General features: G+C 32.2%; 2 protein-coding genes across 3 annotated transcripts; one reads left to right on the top strand and one right to left on the bottom strand.

Moving 5' to 3' along the window:
* Positions 1-216: 216 nt before the first annotated feature.
* LOC131841140 (facilitated trehalose transporter Tret1-like) lies at positions 217-8,435 on the top strand. Of its 2 annotated transcripts, XM_059189390.1 has the most exons (8): positions 217-467; positions 563-660; positions 2,189-2,323; positions 2,881-2,964; positions 3,667-3,945; positions 4,111-4,231; positions 6,166-6,297; positions 7,149-8,435. In XM_059189390.1, exons 1-8 carry the CDS (start codon positions 419-421, stop codon positions 7,679-7,681), a joined length of 1,431 nt encoding a protein of 476 aa, XP_059045373.1. In that variant the 5' UTR covers positions 217-418; the 3' UTR covers positions 7,682-8,435. The 2 variants fall into 2 exon arrangements, with proteins under 2 accessions (XP_059045373.1, XP_059045374.1); XM_059189391.1 differs by lacking the exon at positions 563-660 and having other exon boundaries at positions 220-467.
* Positions 8,436-8,900: 465 nt separating this feature from the next.
* On the bottom strand, positions 8,901-15,800 carry LOC131841137 (eukaryotic translation initiation factor 3 subunit D). Its single transcript, XM_059189385.1, has 10 exons — positions 15,459-15,800; positions 14,851-15,041; positions 14,054-14,207; positions 13,463-13,572; positions 13,048-13,186; positions 12,187-12,347; positions 11,243-11,374; positions 10,415-10,621; positions 9,610-9,805; positions 8,901-9,218 (listed from the first exon to the last, which is right to left on the bottom strand). The coding sequence occupies exons 1-10, from the start codon at positions 15,649-15,651 to the stop codon at positions 9,058-9,060; spliced, it is 1,644 nt and encodes a 547-aa protein (XP_059045368.1). The 5' UTR covers positions 15,652-15,800; the 3' UTR covers positions 8,901-9,057.
* Between the last annotated feature and the right edge of the window lie 3,197 nt (positions 15,801-18,997).

Below are 18,997 nucleotides of genomic sequence, written 5' to 3'. Positions count from 1 at the left end.
CTAACCTACATTATAGAAATTATAAGTAACGTGTCCTATCTATTATTTATATACGAAAAATATCCTATTGTATAAGTTAATGGCAGTCATTTTATAAATGTTCCCGAATTGTTACTGTCCTAATCAAAGATAGATGTTTATCTAAAAATAATGTTCAGTAAGTAGGTAGGTACTTATATCTATATTCCGCATGTTTCGTATGTACCTGTCTTCACATCACTGAATATAGCTCAACAAAACAAACAATTCTGTCAGACGTTCATTCCGAATAAGTATTATTGATAAGACAGCTGTAGTAGTGTATTATAGCACTTTCAAACCACGGGCAAGCGTATTCGAGTAAAGATGTATAGACAATGTGAATATATAAACAGATGCATTTAATTTTTTCTTTTACTACGTAAAAAAGACGTGAAATATGAGTGAGAAACATAATAGAAAAGTGCAATATTTAGCGGGCCTCTGTGGTAAGTTAGTTATATCTGAGGAATTTAAAAATTTTATCGTTACATTTTAATCTGTATATTAATTAATGTGTAATATTTTCTTAATTATTTCTAAGCATCACTGACGTTCACATTCACTGGTGCTACGTTAGGATGGGCCTCTCCCGCAATTCCAAAGTTCAAAAGCGGCGATGCTAATATAGAAATTACTGATGTAAGTATGTGTCCATATTTTTATTAGGCAGATACCTAGTTAAAACGGTTTCATATCTGATTAAAGACATGCTAACTCCGTAGGCGTTTGCCTGTTGACCTAGTAGGTTACTTACCTTTAGCTATCTATCATACTTATCAGTCCTTAAAAATAGAAAAGTGTAATAATTTATTTCGAAACAAATCGGATAGTTTTATATTATAATAAATTCTTAAAATATCAGTCATACCAAAATATGGGGTAATATATTTAATAATAAAGATTTCAATGCCTAATAACGTGTTTAAGATACTTATAGATACAAATTACAATACCTATTAAAAAAATAATTTCTGACCCGATTTAAAAGATAAAAATTTCTATGAGACCAATATAAAAAATATTAGTTTTTTAGACTTTTAATGAATTAATATAAAAGTATCTTATGTTTAATTACAAATGGAAGTAGATACCTGCTTAAAATTTGATAGGAGATACAATTATTTTTTGTTTAAAAGTAGACAGCAATGAAAGATTGAATCTCTCAGTTCGTCCGTAAGTTTGTTACATTTTTACGACTGAAAGGATCTTAATGAAATTTGACACGATTCCGCTGTAGTTTCCGCTTAGATCCTACAGTATGTCTGCTAAGAATTATAGGACTGTATTAGAACTCTTCACAATTAGTAATTTCTTAAGCCTACTCTTAAATAGATTGTACTGTTAATAAATACAAATAAAAATAAATATTTTTCTTCTAGTTTGTTGTTTCCGGTATTTTCGGGGTTTTAGAAATATCGTAGAAGCGTGGTTATTGTATTCTTATAAAAGTTTCAATTTTTACGTCTCAATTTCTAATCGCTGCATTTTTTAATCAAATGGTTTTCCTTTCGTAGAGAAATGGGCATGGGCTATATATACTTGCCTATCTACGAGTATTATTTCTGTGGCACGATTCGTAATTGCTAATGAACAAATATAATTATTCTGTTTTATTTCTACTCACCGCCGTCTTAAACTAGGCTGGGGCCCTTGGGCACATAAGAATTCGGGGCCCTTTTGGAAAGTAAAAAAATAATAATGGCGAAGATTCGATATAATGGCGTAGTATACCTATGCCTTCTAATACTACCACTACTGATTTGTGAAAAAAGTGTTGTGTGAGAAAAATTGTTAGCCCTGGGCACGAGCCCAGTGTGCCCTTGTGGTAAAGACGGTATTGTTTCTACTGATATGTCTCGACTCGTAGACTAGAGCCAGAGATAGAAAAGTAAAAAAAAAAATACTATACTAAACTACCCTTAAGCTTAGGGGAAAACCAGTGGCTAAGTGACGTCATTTAAAATCTAATATGGCGGGCTAGTTATATTTTTTACCATCACATCATATGCGTATGAAATGAAAATGTTACATGGCAAATAATACCTATCTAATATTTTTAAAATCAACTTAATCAATTATAAATAATAATAATGTTGTTTAAAATTATTTCGAAATTATTTACAAAATAAGGATATGTTATAATAGTATTTATTTATGACGTCATCAGGCACAAACATCATGGGTAGTGTCCTTGCTATCCGTAGGTGCTCTATTTGGTTGTTATATGGGGCAAGTGCTGAGCGAAGGTGTTGGCCGTCACCGCACCATATTAATATCAGCAGTACCTGGCCTTCTGGGAGCGGTATGTTAATACACCAAACTACTCTATTACAGATATCTAGTAACTACCACAGACATAGCTAAGAAGGAACGAACTCCTCATTTGTGTCGCTAATTAATAAATAGCAATTATGTTATCTGTGATACATAGGCACCAGTGGAGGATGAGATGGTCACCCACTATGAAGTCAGTTCAGTTAGCCCATTGAGCTGAAATATGGAACTAACTGTTCTAAAAATGTAAATATTTAATTTGTATGATTAGTATATCGTAAAAGGCGATTAGTGGAGCAACACTTTGAGGAAGAGAAGAAAAATTCTTATACCGAGCTACCTAGCCAGCGTGGTTACAGTAAGCTAAATTTTCCTCTCATGACACGTGTTCAAGGCAGATTAGGCAGTAAAATTACAGGATAAGAGGCATGACAGCTTAGTTACTATCATTACATTCATTTATCAGGACCTTCAATGCTGCCGATGTACACGCAATTTTTGCGTCAGGGTTTAAAAAAGAGTAAAAAATATCGATGTTTTCAGGATGTATGTATAACTATAATTTAGATACAATTTTAATTTCAGATTATAATATTATTAACCAAGTGGCCAGAACTGATGTATCTGGCTAGGTTCATGTATGGCTTGACGACAGGCAGCCTCGCCGTGGTAATTATCTACCTTTAATTATATTTGGTGTTTGGATTTATAATATGACTAGCTACTCGCTCCGGCTTCGCACGGGTGTACATGTATTATATATATAAACCTTCCTCTAGAATCACTCTATCTATAAAAAAAACCGCTTCGAAGTACGTTGCATAGTTTTAAAGAATTAAGCAGACAGACAGACCTGTCTGTCTGTCTCTCTATGTATGCTTAAGCGACAGCGACTTTATTTTATACTAATGATGATAATGATAAAATCTGGAGGCAATATTTCTTAATTTTGTATTACCTTGTATTTAACATGTATAAACTATAGTTCAGAAATTGTAAAAGTTAGATATATTAAAGGCATATTTAGTAAAATGAGCATAATTATAAAAAGCAGTGTTTAAAATTTAAATTTATTCCAGTGCATGTATAATGTTTGCAGTCTTCCAATTTGCATTTAGTTAGGTGTATAGTATGTAGGTAGGATTCCATATATGAGCTATCATTTAGGATTGTATTAATATATGTTCCTACATAGTCACATGCTAGGCATAGAGAACTCGGTACCAAACAAAAACCCTATATTAGTGTCTTTATATATACGCATCTGGTCTATAATCTTTTGAGAATATCATTTCATTATGAAATTTCATAAATCCTATGCTGGTATAATGTCTTGAAAGCCCATTTTAAAGTAACATTATGATTTTACAGGTAGTAATGATTTACGTAACAGAAATAGCAGACAAAGAGATAAGAGGTGCCTTAGGCATGTTGATACAAGTGATGAACAATTTAGGAGGCCTCATCATGTACGGCGTTGGACCCTTCGTGTCTTATACAGTTCTAAATGCCATAATATTAGCAATACCAATCACGTATGCCTTGTGTTGTTCGTGGTTACCGGAATCACCGTATTATCATTTGAAAAACGAGAGAATAGATTTAGCTAGGAAGGAGTTCATGTTCTTAAAAGGTCGGAATGATGAGAAGGTAATTAAATTTGTTTATAAATAGACATTAATTAATTTCTCTTTAAAGTATTTTGTAATGAAATATTTAAAATATTTAATGCCGTAGTTAGTTTAAAAGCAGAACCTTTTGATTATCTTTTTATTGATTGTAAGAAATATGCATATTTGTTCTTTATCGTTGCAGTGGGTAGACGAGCAATTGGGAATCATGCGCGCACATGTCAGAGAAAGCATGGAGAATAAGACAACAGTAAAAGAATTGTTGACCAACATGAAGTACAGAAAAGCGCTGTATATTGTAGCAGGTACGTCGGTCCGTGTATAAACATATATACAAATAAAAAATTGATACTTTTCAGAGTATTTTTTTAAGTCTAATAGAAAGTGGCAACCGTCGCTGCCATATCGCACCCGTCACCCTTTATACCGGAACATGGTTGGCAAATCAAGTTGCTAGTAGCAGAAATAGGTAAGACAATAGTACCCACGGGGAAGGGTTTGTGGAAAGTCAACTTCGACAGAACTTGTTTCGATAAATAATTGCATGTTTCTAGATCGAAAATATTCTCTGTGTGTTTATCATCCAATTAGTCTCTTCAATCTTCTATCAGACAATAAACAAGTTATTAATAATGTCATTGTACGATCGCGACGCAAACATGGCAATAAAACATAGGCAGTGATAAGGCAGTTTCATTATGTAAATACGTACCTAGAATGTAATTAGTACATATTTACATATTCAATAGTTTAGGAATATCATTAAGAATATGAGTAGCTGCATCTCCCAATTTCGCCGTTGTCACATCAATGGTTATGTACCTAGTAATTCGTAATATATTTTATACTAGCCACCCGCCCCGGTTTCGGACGGGTATTATTGTATTATACATATAAAATGTCCTCTTGTATCACTCTGTGTATTGTTATAATTTGTAGTAAAATCCGTTGCGTAGTTTAAAAGATCTAAGCGAATAGACAGCGGAAGCGACTTCATTTTATAGTATGTAATAAAGATTACGTGCCGCTTGTATTTCTTATACTTATAGATACTTTATAAATTAATTTTTGTTTTACAATAAAACTTTTTAGTTATATCTGAATATATACATGTTTTAAATTTTTATTTTAAAAACACATACATATATGGTAATGGCTATGGAAGAGAGGGATAGTACCGTACATAGCCATTGCTTTGCTTACTAGGTCATCCGGTCACTATATTGTTGTAATGAAATTGTTTTTGAAAAAAAAACGTAATGTTGCTTGCTACTTGCTACCTTATATTATTTGGCACGGCAACCAATCGTCATGAAATTGTTCTTAGGCTATTTTTATATGGTCATGTAGTGAAATTAGCGGGCGCAATATACTTACACATATACGGGCTCATGTAGATGCATTTAAAAAAACTATTGTAATATTTCTATGCTAAAGATAAAGTTGTATATTTATAAGTCTCAAAAGATTTGTAACCTATGTTTCGGTTGGATGGTGAGATATGGCAGTAAAATTATGGATGCATAAAATTTTATTCTTCTGTGATCATAACGCATGAGAATTACTAGCTGTGTTACATGAAGATGCGATGTCCGTGGTGCTGTTTATGTACGTATGACGGCCTCGGTGGCCTCGCGGTTTAGCACACGTAAGTAAAGCGATGATCGCGGATTCGATTTCTCACACGGTATAAACATTTGTATTCATAAGTATAATAGTTTGTACGTTGTGTGAATGGTCCAAGGACATTATTGTTATTATATAGGTGACGGTAGCCACATACCATAATTTGGGTTAAGTATCATTACTTACATAAGAGAAGGAAAAAACGTGTGATCTTTTTCGTCAACCCGAGGACACCTCTATAATCCTGTAATACCTAACCTTGCTTGTCTATTTGCTTTGCTAGGTAATATTTTTTATCTCTCATTCAATAATGCCATTGTCATTAGAACTTTCTTTAACAGCTGTTGTAAACAGTTTATTGTTCGTGTTTGGAATTATCTAATAATGTGTGTACATGACGATGAATGAAGTCACGTATCAGTCCGATCAGAAGACGATGTAAATACTCTGAAAAGATAATGGCCACAATCAGTTTTCACCAAGCAACTTAATTTTATCGCGGCACTAAATAGATTTACATTTCAGCCGTTCCATTTATACAATTGTAGATTAACTGTTAAGATAGATAATCTGTATCCATTATCTCTTACTATTTCTATTTCATTTGTTTCAGGTTTGAAAATTGTGCAATACATGACTGGTGTATTCGTTATACAGTCATACCTTGAAGTGATATTCAGACAGAGTAGTTCCATCTCTGGTCCACATGTCAGCATTATTTACGGATTCGTGCAATTTGGAGCCGGTACTTTAAAATCTACTATAATACTAGATATAATCAGCGATCTCGTCTGCTTTTTTTTTTCAATAAAAGATAATTTAAGTCCTTATATATCTACAGCTGTTTAGTCATGATAAGGTAACAGATAGGCAGATACTTTTGCATTTATAATATTAGTGTGGACTATACAGATATGCTGTCAATTTCATAAGTTTGTACTACTACTAGCACTCTCTCTTCTCACAATTTGTGAGCTTTTTAAATACGTATATTTCAAATAAATAGATGGGGACCATCTATTTATCTAAGCATTTGAAAATTAAATTATTCCAGATTGGCATAGGCTTTTTTTTATATCGTTCGACTTGTGCGAAGTGGGGATTGGTAGTATAACTTTCTCGAACAACTCTATAGATAGTTACTTTTAAACTTTCGTGTTTAATATACATTATTTAAATTATTAACCGGATCTTAACACGAATAATTTTATGGCAAATAAAGGTACGAGTCAGCTCGTGATCACGGCCAGTGCAACCTAGTCGAAACGTCGAGAGAGGTAAATACCTTTATTTGCCATAAAATTATTCGTGTTAAGACCCGGTTAATAATTTAAATACCTAAACCTAAACCTAAACTCTATAGATGTTATAAGCACAGAATTTTACTATTTATTTATTCTTTTATACATAAAAAATATGTATACAAATACATATTTTTTACGGACTAAATGCCTGATGGCATCCTCTACCAGTCATCTGTCGCACTGATCAGAGATAGTAGGCAGCGACACAATGAGACGATGACTAATTGCTATCGAATTTGGTCGTAGGTTATTTTTTAATAAGACAATAATAAGCGCTTATTTTTTATTACAGGTATAGGTGCCACGTTTCTGAGTCGATGGTTCGGACGTCGCGTTCTCATGTTGATATCGTGCCTGGGCGTGTCGATGTCTATGACCGCTATCGGCCTCTACTTCTATTTACAAGAGTCAGTTAAAATTAGCGAGGAGGCATTGAAATCTCTATCGCCTTTGCCTCTAGTAGGTTTATTTGGCTTTAACATACTATATGCAGTGGGCGTTGGGAATCTCCCTTACGTGATGCAGGTGGAGTTGTTTCCAGTGAATGTAAAGGCGGCAGCGTCTAGCTTGGCCACCATGCTAGCCTGCGCACTATGTTTTGCTGTAACTAAGTGTTATTTAAATGTGAAAGAAATATTCGGCCATTACACAGTCTTTTGGTCATTCGCTTTAATAGGTTATGTTGGAGTGTTGTTTATATACTTTTTCGTACCAGAGACTAAGGGCAAGACTTTAGAACAGGTCATAGATAATATGCAGAAGCCTGCCGAGGCGCAACCTTTACGCAATAATAGCGATGTGAAGAGTTTACAAATTATTGATTAATTCATTTTTATTTCATTTAAGTAGGCAATTAAAATATGTTGAATTTCATCTCTACTGGTCTAATGTAGACAATATGTTGGTTTAGCATATTGTCTGTGATCTCAGTGTATTTTACCATAAATAACTAGGAAATGTTTGCCAAAGAAAAAATATTTAGAATACATTCACATACTTAGGAAAATCCATCATCATATTTGTTATTAATGTTAAAAAATCGTATAAAATACGTAATTTTTATAGATAATAATAGAATACGTAGTATAGTGAATATGACTGATATTCAGACTAAATATATTTTCGGTACTTACAGATGAAGCGTGTACCTCATTTGTTGCAGAGCAAAACAGGCTTATACATCATATGTTATTTATCATAGTTTAGGCACATATAAGTTGATAATCTACAGGCGACCTACGACATAACAAGTATTAATAAATGGCCTAAGAAATATAAGTTAGAAAAATGTGATTAGGAGCATATCTATCGGATTGAAAACTTTAGAATAGTTACTGTAGATAAAAATGTTTTGGATAATTTTGTGTCTTCTCTTATACCTCCTGTAAATTCAGAACTTTTTTTATATACTTTACATAAAAGCAACGGAACACTATTTAATATTTAAGTATTTTTGTATAGTAGAAATGTATGTTAGGATAGTAAAAATAAAAGAAGTTATGAGATAAAATATTTGAACTGTTTAAAAATATTCCAATACATAGATTTAATTTTATGTTAAAAGCGTCTTTTGGTAAAATTACATTTGTCCTCGCCATATTTTTAGAAATCCTCTCTTTGTTATTCTGCCAAGAAATATAAAGATAGAGTCTATTATAATATGCCGTCGATGATATTGTATGGCAAAGTGATAGGCACGACGACACAAACTGATGCCATAACATTTACACGCGTCTTTACATAAAATTTTAATTTGTACCTGAAGTAGAAATAGTCTATTTTAGTAATTTACGATTCCAGACTCTGTCTTCCATGTCTGCTAGAAAGGTCTCACGGAACAAATGAATATAAATTAAATTTCAATGCGTAAGTTTCTTATCAAGTTTTAGATATTATACTAATAATGAAACATTTTAAATAATTACTTATTCTGATTACTTAATTTTAAATATGTGTTATAAATTACTGTAACTGTATTCACATCCTGCAGTCTTTATAAAATTTTACAACTGGTATGAGTATTTTATTTAAATGAGACACAAAATGTGACAATATAATTGTATTCCACTAAATATTAATCGAAAACACATTTAAATATACGATGTACACTTAAGTATGGAGCGATTTATAGAACAGAAAAAAATCTTTTACCGTTAAAATATATCGTATTAAACATACAAAGTAGAGTGTACAACCAACGACTAAATCCTCTTGGGGTTTCCGTAAGAGTACAATGGTGCAAAGGGGGTATCTGCTGGCTCATCTCCACTTTCTTCAGACGCGTCGGATTCAAACGTGTTATCCGGAATGTCGTACAAACGAATAAGGGGCTTGTTCGGATCTTTCATGATGAGGTATTTACCTAGAAATATGTTTAAAATGTTATACATAAAAAATATAAATAGATACTCCATACAATAGTGAAGAGTGACTTGTGAGACACAAAACTACACATATGTCACAGATACTGTTGTATGTGACAAATTCTAATTTCAATAGTTTTAGAAACTATTATTACTAAATAATGTGAGCTGTAACTAGGCGTACCATACTAAATGTCACCAAATTTTCAGCGATTCGGCAAGGAGAGCCTAACTAAATATTCGATTTACAACAAAATCACTATTCGTGGTATCTCTACAAAGTTTCATAATAAAAATTAACCCTACAAATTTACTGATTTTTAAAGTAAAGGTCATCTTTGTTAATATATTTAATGTTAAAAACTATGTAAGACAAAAAGAAAAACATACCATCCTTTTGCTTCATACAAATGTCGATGATACAACGCAGAATACCCCATGCGTTGTCCATAGAGAGGTTGATCTGCGCAGCGAACTCGTGTGGCTTGAACTGCTGTGTGCCGAGTATGACGTGACGTGCGTTATCACGCACTTGGGTTCGCGATACATACCCGAACTTCAGCTGGTCCGAGCCCGCTAAAAGCGCCTGTAAGTTTGATAAAATAAACAGCAATCACTAATGTATATTCATAGTGTATGAAAGTAAAATTACAACTAAATTATTAAAAAGAAAAACACGGGACTTTCTAGCTCATTATTCTTGTGATGAGAAAGCTTTGCGACTGAGTTGATTAAAAAAAAAAAAAGGATGACTATTCAAAAGTGCTTCGTTGTATATAATACATTCCACAGTTCTTGGTTCAGTATTCACACCATTTGTTTTGTTTTCTTATATTTACAGTTGTAGAAGTAAAGTTATATTGTTAAATCGTATCAAATTTGAAATAAAAACCACTCATCTTATAATATAACAATATGGTGTCAATATTGTTGTGAAAAGTATGTATATAGCAAGGTGTGTTAAGTGCGCGTGTAAAAATATACCTGGCAATCAAGTAAAACTAATTAAATGTTACTAATATTATAAACATGGAAGTTTGTATGTGCAGATGGACGTTTGTTACCCTTTCACGCAAAACCTATGAATGGATTTTAATGCATAACTACAATAATATAGCTTTTATATCAGATAAATATAAATATCACGCGGGTGAAACCGCGGGCAAAGCTAATAATATATATGTTAGCAACGAACCTGCACAGTCCATTTGGCTAGCTTGCAGGAGTTGTTCCTCAGTTCGTTGGCGAGTACGGCACCGCGCTGCGTGTCTAACTTCTGGCGCCACTCGACGCCGTTGGCCAACTTCGAGTCCCATTCGTTTAGAGCCTTAATCGTAAGGAACTGGGTCTCGTTCTGCGGTCCCTGCATTACAGCGTCGTGCTCGCAGCGAGCTACTAGTACCTATACAAAATATAAAATAAAAAAAGATAATATTTGTTCCATAACCTTCCATAACACAAGCTCTGCTCTAAATATTAGTAGTTGTTCTACGAGATTTAATAGACAGTACTCATATTTAAAAAGTAGAGCTTCATCCTGAAGTCTGGAAAAATTCTGCCTACCTATAAATTTGAAAAGACAAGTCAAATGGTAAGAAATTTCTACATGACAATAAATAGAGCACTAGCATGTTTGTACTCCACAACAGTTGACATTTGGCAATGCCTCTATCTGTTCAACATGGTAATAGTAGTCTTGAAGATATATCTATAGTTACTATATATATCTATAGTTACCATAGATATACCTTCAAGACTACTATTACCAAGTTGAACAGATAGAGGAATTGCCAATGTGAACTGTTGTGGAGTACAAAATTGAAATACCTATATTGCATCGTTTACATTTGAACCCAATGAGGTAGTAGGCTCGTTTACTACTATCTCTATATAGTCATTATGTCTACAGCCACAGCATGCATTTCAAATATGTTTGATATTGATGTTTTTATACCAGAAGGATTGATACAACAATAAAAAAATGCTGTTGCATCCCAACAGCACAGAAGAGTTGTATACTTACAACACCATTGTTGAGGTTCCACTTGCGGTAGCGGTAACCAACAGAAGCCACTTCGCCCTCCTCCTCCTCAGACACAAATGGATTTGCCTCAGGGAACTTGTATTTGGCTTCATTGGTCCCAGATTTCAGCACCTGCAGATTAATTGAACTTCCAGTGTCATTTTATTTATAACTACAAAAATAATATATTGTCCTGAACAAAGCAATCTTTTTTAATACAGGCCTAAAATAGTAAAAAAAAAAGCTATTAAATTTTTATTGATATATTTTATTTTTTTACTTAAGTAAAGAAATAAAAATTAAATATAATATATTATTTTATGAATCAATTATTTTATTAATAATTAGTGACAATGAATCAATTACTTTCTTCTCGGTTGTATTAATACACATCTGCTACAGGACAGAAGACATAAATACATTCTTTAGTGTGTTAAATGTTATTACTAACCTTTAAATTATGTAATTGGCAAACAGCTGTCGGCGATAGTCCAGCTATATAGAGGATTGCGTCGCCTTATTTGTTCTTTCTTATTACTTTTTTTTTGTAATTGGAATGGCAAATAGGCCAAAGGCGACGGCCCATTTAATGGAAAGTGATAAGAGTCGCCTTTTATGTTAAGTAGTTAATCGCATGTATATTGGTGATATACATGAATAGCACCTCAAAAATCATGATGTCATGTGACACGAGTAATATTAATTTATTGTACTAACTAGTTACTCGCCCCGGCTTCGCCCGGGTGTACATGTATTATACATATAAAACTTCCTCTTGAATCACTCTATAATATAATAATAATAATAATATAATAAAAACTGCTTCAAAATCCGTTTTAAAGATTTAAGCATGCATAGGGACGGGCAGACAGTGAAAGCGACTTCATTTTATACTATGTAATGATAAAACAAGAATTAATATAAAAGGTGAAAAAAAAACTGACTTGCTGGCTGAAGTTATGATTGATGAAGGTCGCCTCCAGCGCGAGGTTGCGCGGAGAGTTGATGGAGTTACCATCATCAGCGGGGGGCTCCACCGAGGTCTCGTTAACAGTGAGCAAATCAAATTCGGTGTTGTCTCTTTTGTCCAAGAACAGCTTGTCCCCTATTTAAAGTTAACAATTTTGTGTTCATAAATTTTACTTACAATTTTTTTATGTAATTTGAATAGCAATTAAGCTTAGGTAATGGTAAGTGGTAACAGTCGCCTGTATACCACATACAGCACTACAGACCCGTCATCATGTGATACCCATGATATCGTTACTGTATTGACATTCTGGAGGACTAAGTTGTTATATCTCTTAACTCCTACTTTGCACACTAACACTGCTTTATCTCCAGCTTCAGCGAAACACAGCTGAAATAGACGGAGGTGCCCACACGGGCGACTTTTTACAATTTACCTGGACAATCTATAACATATGGTACGGAAACTAAATTTCTTAGGTATTGATAAGATTTTTGATTAATTGTAAATGTTTGACACACACTGTTATTAAAGCATGTGGATTTTAACAATAATAAACTTATAACTTCTATAATGAAAGAAGATAATGCAACAATTATGTAATATTGAAGCAAATTGTAGTTGCCTGACCTTTTAAAGCGGCTTCTCTCTAAAATACAATAAACATTAAACATGGTGTTAGAAGCAGATGAAGGAGGATTGAAATAACATTATGATCTTGACACTTTTCGGTGAGATGAGATGAGTTTGATATTGTATCTTTTACTGTCAATATACTTGGAATTGTCTAAATTGCAACCTTCACTTTGTTATAGGAAAGCTATTAATTACTGACCAATCTTTTCAATGACGATATCCCATGAGTAGTTAGAGCGGGTGCAGCACATGATGGTTGCTAGGATGGCATCAGTGGCATACACGGTGCCAATTGTTTTGCTGAGTCGCCGGATTACTGGGTCGTCAGTAGTTGTCACCTGAGTTTATAGAATATAATATATTTAAACTACATTTATTCCTCATACAAATCTCGGAATTTATAAGTGTTTAGTGGATAAAAAAATACTAAAAAATATACACCATTATTGTGGATGCAAAAAAATGAAATGAAAATAAAGTTTTATTGTAATAAATATCTACATGATGTAGTGTCTACCTGTGAATGACATTAATATCTAGGTGGGAGATTAAATAGTATATTTTTATAAATATGCTATTTTATAAGTGTTATTTTGAATGAAATGTTAACTTACAGTATGGAAGATCCTATCAATACGCTGCAGAGACTTCTCATGTTTGACATTAACACGGTCGTAACCCTTGTCATAGTACTCTAAAGTACCACAACACACAATATCTTCACCTAAAAATAAAAGTAAAACGAAAATAGAAAGTAATATAATACTAAATTATAAGGTACAATTTATATAAACAGTTCTCTATCATTCCTATCAATTGTTTCATGTATAAAATACTAAATAAAAGATTTGTTTTATTGATGTTGTGTATGTACACTATGGGTAGTTTGGTTATTATTTGTAAGTATATTTATGTAATTGTGATGAATATTAAATAGTTTTGTTTCCCATCTCAACCAAGTTGCATCTTTTTTCTGACATATAATAGTTATTCTATAAAAAAATTAAGAAGGAATAAGATTCCATTTTATTTTTTTTTATAGAAGTTACATACCTTCTATAAAAAAATTAAAATGGAATCTTGAATTTTTGACAGTTCATCTAAAATAGGATACATCTCACAGTCTACAGGATTTCCTCTTTAATAGTTGAGATTTTGCAGTATTTGTTATAATATTATAAGATACACAAAATACATGCATTTACCTTCTTTAATTCCAGGTAGTGAAAGCTTTGCAAGTCGAGGAAAGTCCATATCTTCAATAGTGACCCAAGCTGGTCTAACAGTTACAGATGCATCACGGATTTTCATTGGAGCACCTCTCTGGCCCCATCGCTTGCCCAATTTGCGATCACGTTGCTGAAAATAATAAATACATATATTTAGTGTTATCTTATTACTAAAGCTAATTTTCCACCCAAGCTAATTGTTGCCTCTAAGTAGGTGCATCACAACAACAAAATTAGCAAGACATCTTATACATAAAATAAAAAAATTATATATAAGATGCCTAGCCAATTATTTATTATAATTAAACATAATTATGATGTTAAAACATTCACGATGCTATTAGTTAAACTACAGATGTGAAACAAAAGTTGAATGAAATGTAAGTTAAAACCTAATGGATTTTATTTATAATTTAGTATTATTTTAAACATATGATAGTAAACATAGAATGCATGGACTGCACAACATACATTACTATTGTGATGTAATGTATGAAAACATGGGAAAGCAGGCCAATACTACTGGATCCAGTCAGTGCATATTGTTAGTAAAATTCATTGATTTGATATGAATGGTATGGTCAAATAATTTAAATATTTTAGTTCTCTTTTAAACTCTTGAATCACTTTTACCTACATCCATATAGTCAAAACTAGCAAAGTACTCACTTTTTTAATTAGTCAGAAATACTAACCAAAACATGCTTCTACTCTAAAGTTCTTTGCAAATACAATACAATATATTTACTAAACATAATTCTGTGATCTCTCACCTTGTTCAATGTTGTCATGCCACCTGGGGTACGAGCACCCCTGGCACCGCGTCCTCGCTGCCCACGGGCACGACCACGTTGGTATGGAGGTTTCTGGACACGAGTAGTGTCCACCAAATGGAAAGTGCTCTCATCTTCATCATGGAAGTATGCGTAAGACGAGCCAGCGCCAAATTGCGAGGCATACTTATCTACATTATAGAAAAAGGAATTTAAAATTGATATCCGACTTTAGCAGAATATTTAGAAAAAAGTATCTATATGCTTCCGCATTTAAGTATTATACGGTATGCATTCTACATACAAAGCTATATCTTATATATGCTATATCATATGGTTTCCTTCCAGAACTAATTGTCTTGCGTTATTAAGGATACTCTCATCTCAAATATAAGGTTATATAAGACAATGCTGTTTAAAATGTAATGTTGCACGTTCCAAGCAGTTTTAGCTGTATTAGTTTGGAAAATATACATAGTTATTTAGTAAAACACTTGTATATTCTTGGAATAGGATAGGATGAATCAGTAACTATAACCTAAAATATATTATTCAAAAGTTAAGGTAGGCAGTTCTATCTATTGATATACAATAAGTTTTATGCTTACTTTGATATTTTTTATCTTGCACTACAGTCCAATCACTAATTTTGCCTAAACGATCGCCTTTACTAAAGGGTTGATATGGCATGTCACGAAATTGTTCCGGCATTTCGCAAGGTCCCCATCCTGTGGGATTATCTTGTATAATGGGTGCTATGAATCGTATCGGCTCTTCTGCCGGTAATACATGTTCCGACATCGCGGAGGGTATTAAATTAGGTTTTATTTATAAATATTGTTAACAGTTCCACATTGATGCCACACGACACTTTCCAAAAGACGTGAATGAAGTGAAGTACGATATTTTTTGTTATATTTTATGCCAAAGAGTAAAGGAACACTACATATACAGCTATCTAGAACCCCAAATTGGTCAGACAGAAGTCACTTTTATTTTATTTTAACATTTAATACATAGTAGACAGAGATTTCTTTATAATTAAGATATTTTTGCATGACTACATTATTATAAAATGTCGATTCTGTATATATAAGATAATTGTATATAGATAACATTGACAATTATTCAAATGCCATTATTAGTTTGAAGCGTGTATTTGAAGTTAAATATTAAAAGAAATTAGGTAGATCATATTATTCAAGATACTTCATTAGTATTCAAAGTCAATCGACATATTGATGATATGGACGAAGTAAACGGTTCTCTCTCTTATGTTTTAAAATGGTTTACGGCAAATAATATGCTACTAAATGCAAATAAAACTAAATGTATCAAATTTACTCTCCCCAATGTAAGGCCGGTAGATTCAAAAATCGTATTGGACAATAAATCTATTAATTTTGTTGACGATACTGTATTTCTAGGTATCACATTAGATTCCAAGTTGCAATGGGGTGCTCATATTACTAAATTGGCGAGTCGATTAGTTCTGCCGCTTACGCGGTAAGAAGAATTAGACAATTAACAGACGTGGCAACGGCTAAACTTGTCTATTTTAGCTATTTCCATAGCATTATGTCGTATGGTATTTTGTTATGGGGCAAAGCAGCTGATATAAATACAATATTTACTTTACAAAAGAGGGCCATTCGCTCCATTTATGGTATGGGTTCCATGGAGTCATTGCGAGAGTGTTTTAAGGAATCAAATATCCTCACCGTTGCTTCTCAATACATTTATGAAAATATCATCTATGCCAGAAGGAATATAGACAGTTTCAAAAGAGTTAGTGATTGCACTAATAAAAGCTTACGTAACAATAACAAACTGATTTTACCTAAATGTCGTTTGGCTAAAGTTAGTAATTCGTTTTATGGCAATTGCGTATTTTACAATAAAATATCTGTTATAAATCTGCCAGAAAAAAGATTTAAATGTCAAATAAAACAGTTCCTTTGCAAAAAAGCTTACTATAAAATTGAAGAATTCGTTAACGATAATAATGTTTTTATAGAAAAACTTTAAATCTATAGCACTGACAATATTATCTGATTACATTAATAATGAGTGCGTAGCGACTTCTATGTTGATTATCGCATGCCTCTTACTTGTTATACTGTAATTATTTATATAAAAAAAAACATCTATTAAAAAGAGCAACACACAAGTTTCTTGCTCATTCTTCTTGTGATGAATCTGCATTCCGAATGAGTGGTAGAATCAAAATATGACTATTCAAAAGTGCTTGTAATGAGTTTATTTGAATAAAGATTATTTCTATTTCTATTTCTATTTCAAGCCAAAAGTTTATTTTTATTATGTCTATATAAAACTATATAAATTAATATCTTGATAGAGATTACTCCTTTGTGTATTCTATCCTTTTCGCGCAATTTACGGACCAAGTAACAATGTTGCCATGGTAAAAACAATTCCAAATAGGAGACCTTCCTAAAAGGACCAAATCGAGTAATTCATAATTATATACTTTATTAGTCCTTAAACACTTGATGAGGATGTACAAAAGTGTTGTCGATAAAACTGTTAAAAAATAGTATTGAATTCAGCTTTGGCTTTTGCTGTTTAAATTATTATTGAATTATTAAATAATAAAAGAATAATATATTTTAGTGTAAATTACACACAAATCAACACTTAGTATCAAAAAGTAACAATATCCCTATGAAATAATTAATGAATATATATTTCTTTACTGTAAGTAATAGATAGTGCAATATGTCGATCTATGTCTAAGCTACAGTGAACAACAAATAATAATAATAATTTAACTGTCCCGCACTGTAAAATATTTATATATTAACGTAAAAAAAAAAGAAAACTGCATATAAGTCCTTAAAAAAGGTGGTCCTTATTGTCCAGTAGAAAATAAAAACTTTGAACTGAACAGAGGAAAAGTAGGTGACGCACTATACTTGTGTAAAGGTTCATAAATAATATATACCAAATATAATATTATATATTAATACAAATTAACTTAGTATTTTTAGGAATAATAAAAAGTGTTTATATGTATATGATATTTATTTTATACAATAATCACTGACCACAACGCTGATTTTTAGTGGGGCCACCAGACACGAGACAACATTCTTACAGATAGATAAACAAAATAAAAGTTTTTCAGCGAACACATTATTAACAACAACAACTGAGCCACTGTTTCTAATTCTTCATATCTTTGTATACATATAATTGTTCTGTATGAGTGTTTGTCATCTAACTACTTCTAAACGCTTGGGCCGAATTATATGAAATTCTGTGTGTATGTTTCAATGGGTTCCTGGATTGTGTATTCAAATATAGAATTAGATGGATAGGACGACCTGTGCTGGGTAGTATACGTGTATACATACTTGTTGCTCCTTACTAGTAGGTAATAGAATAAAAAATAAAATAACATGTAGACTAGAAATAAAGGAATAATCTGCCTCCTCCTATCTTGAATTCAGTGGCAGTCTGTTCTTTCAAACAAATTATTCACTCACCTTCTTAAAGAACAAAAATCATTGTAAGTCAATTTAATATAAAATAAAATGAGCATCTTAAACATATATTAACTACACCCTTTATGTACATTATATATTCAAAAATTATTGATTAATTACATTATAATATATATCTCATTACATAATGTACCTACTTTAATAATATACGAAAATTTACTTCATACATTCATGAAAATTGCATTTATTTAGGTATATAATAACCTATGTATAAAACGGTCTTAATTATAAATTTTATGTTCTTTTGTTATCTGTACGTACGCTATCACTTATCTGGTGGCCCAGCTGAAAATTAGCGCTATATTATAACTTAGTTATACTGCAGGTAAATGCTAAGTGGAAGTCACATTCGGCGTTACCTGTATGTTTTTAGCTTTTAAGTTAGATAGTATTAAATAAGATATATATAGTATATAGGAATACTGATGTAATGCTGAATAAATGTCTTTATTATTATTATTAGACTAGTGAAAAACGTTTCATTTTTTACTACTATATTTAACCATACCTTAAAAGTACTCATACCTCGTGACTTCCGTGGTACCCGTCATAAGGTTTAATTAAGGCCTGCATATCCCATGATGTCATCGATATTCTTTATCTCATCTTTCATACCTCCA

Source organism: Achroia grisella, unplaced genomic scaffold, assembly GCF_030625045.1.
Source record: "Achroia grisella isolate CSIRO2021 unplaced genomic scaffold, CSIRO_AGI_Agris_v1 utg1573, whole genome shotgun sequence".
Classification (NCBI taxonomy): Eukaryota; Metazoa; Arthropoda; class Insecta; order Lepidoptera; family Pyralidae; genus Achroia; species Achroia grisella.
Note: the sequence above shows the minus strand (reverse complement) of the source record. Positions and strands in the feature narration are given on the sequence as shown.

What these genes read in the sequence shown, in the direction of transcription:
- LOC131841140 (XM_059189390.1), top strand. Translation starts at nt 419, where the DNA reads ATGAGTGAGAAACATAATAGAAAAGTGCAATATTTAGCGGGCCTCTGT. An exon ending in CTAATATAGAAATTACTGAT is followed by an intron (nt 661 to 2,188) that starts GTAAGTATGTGT and finishes TGACGTCATCAG; the next exon opens with GCACAAACATCATGGGTAGT. An exon ending in ATTCGTGCAATTTGGAGCCG is followed by an intron (nt 6,298 to 7,148) that starts GTACTTTAAAAT and finishes TTTTTATTACAG; the next exon opens with GTATAGGTGCCACGTTTCTG.
- LOC131841137 (XM_059189385.1), bottom strand. Translation starts at nt 15,651, where the DNA reads ATGTCGGAACATGTATTACCGGCAGAAGAGCCGATACGATTCATAGCA. An exon ending in TTGATAGGATCTTCCATACT is followed by an intron (nt 13,187 to 13,462) that starts GTAAGTTAACAT and finishes CTATAAACTCAG; the next exon opens with GTGACAACTACTGACGACCC. An exon ending in GGAACCTCAACAATGGTGTT is followed by an intron (nt 10,622 to 11,242) that starts GTAAGTATACAA and finishes TATTTTGTATAG; the next exon opens with GTACTAGTAGCTCGCTGCGA.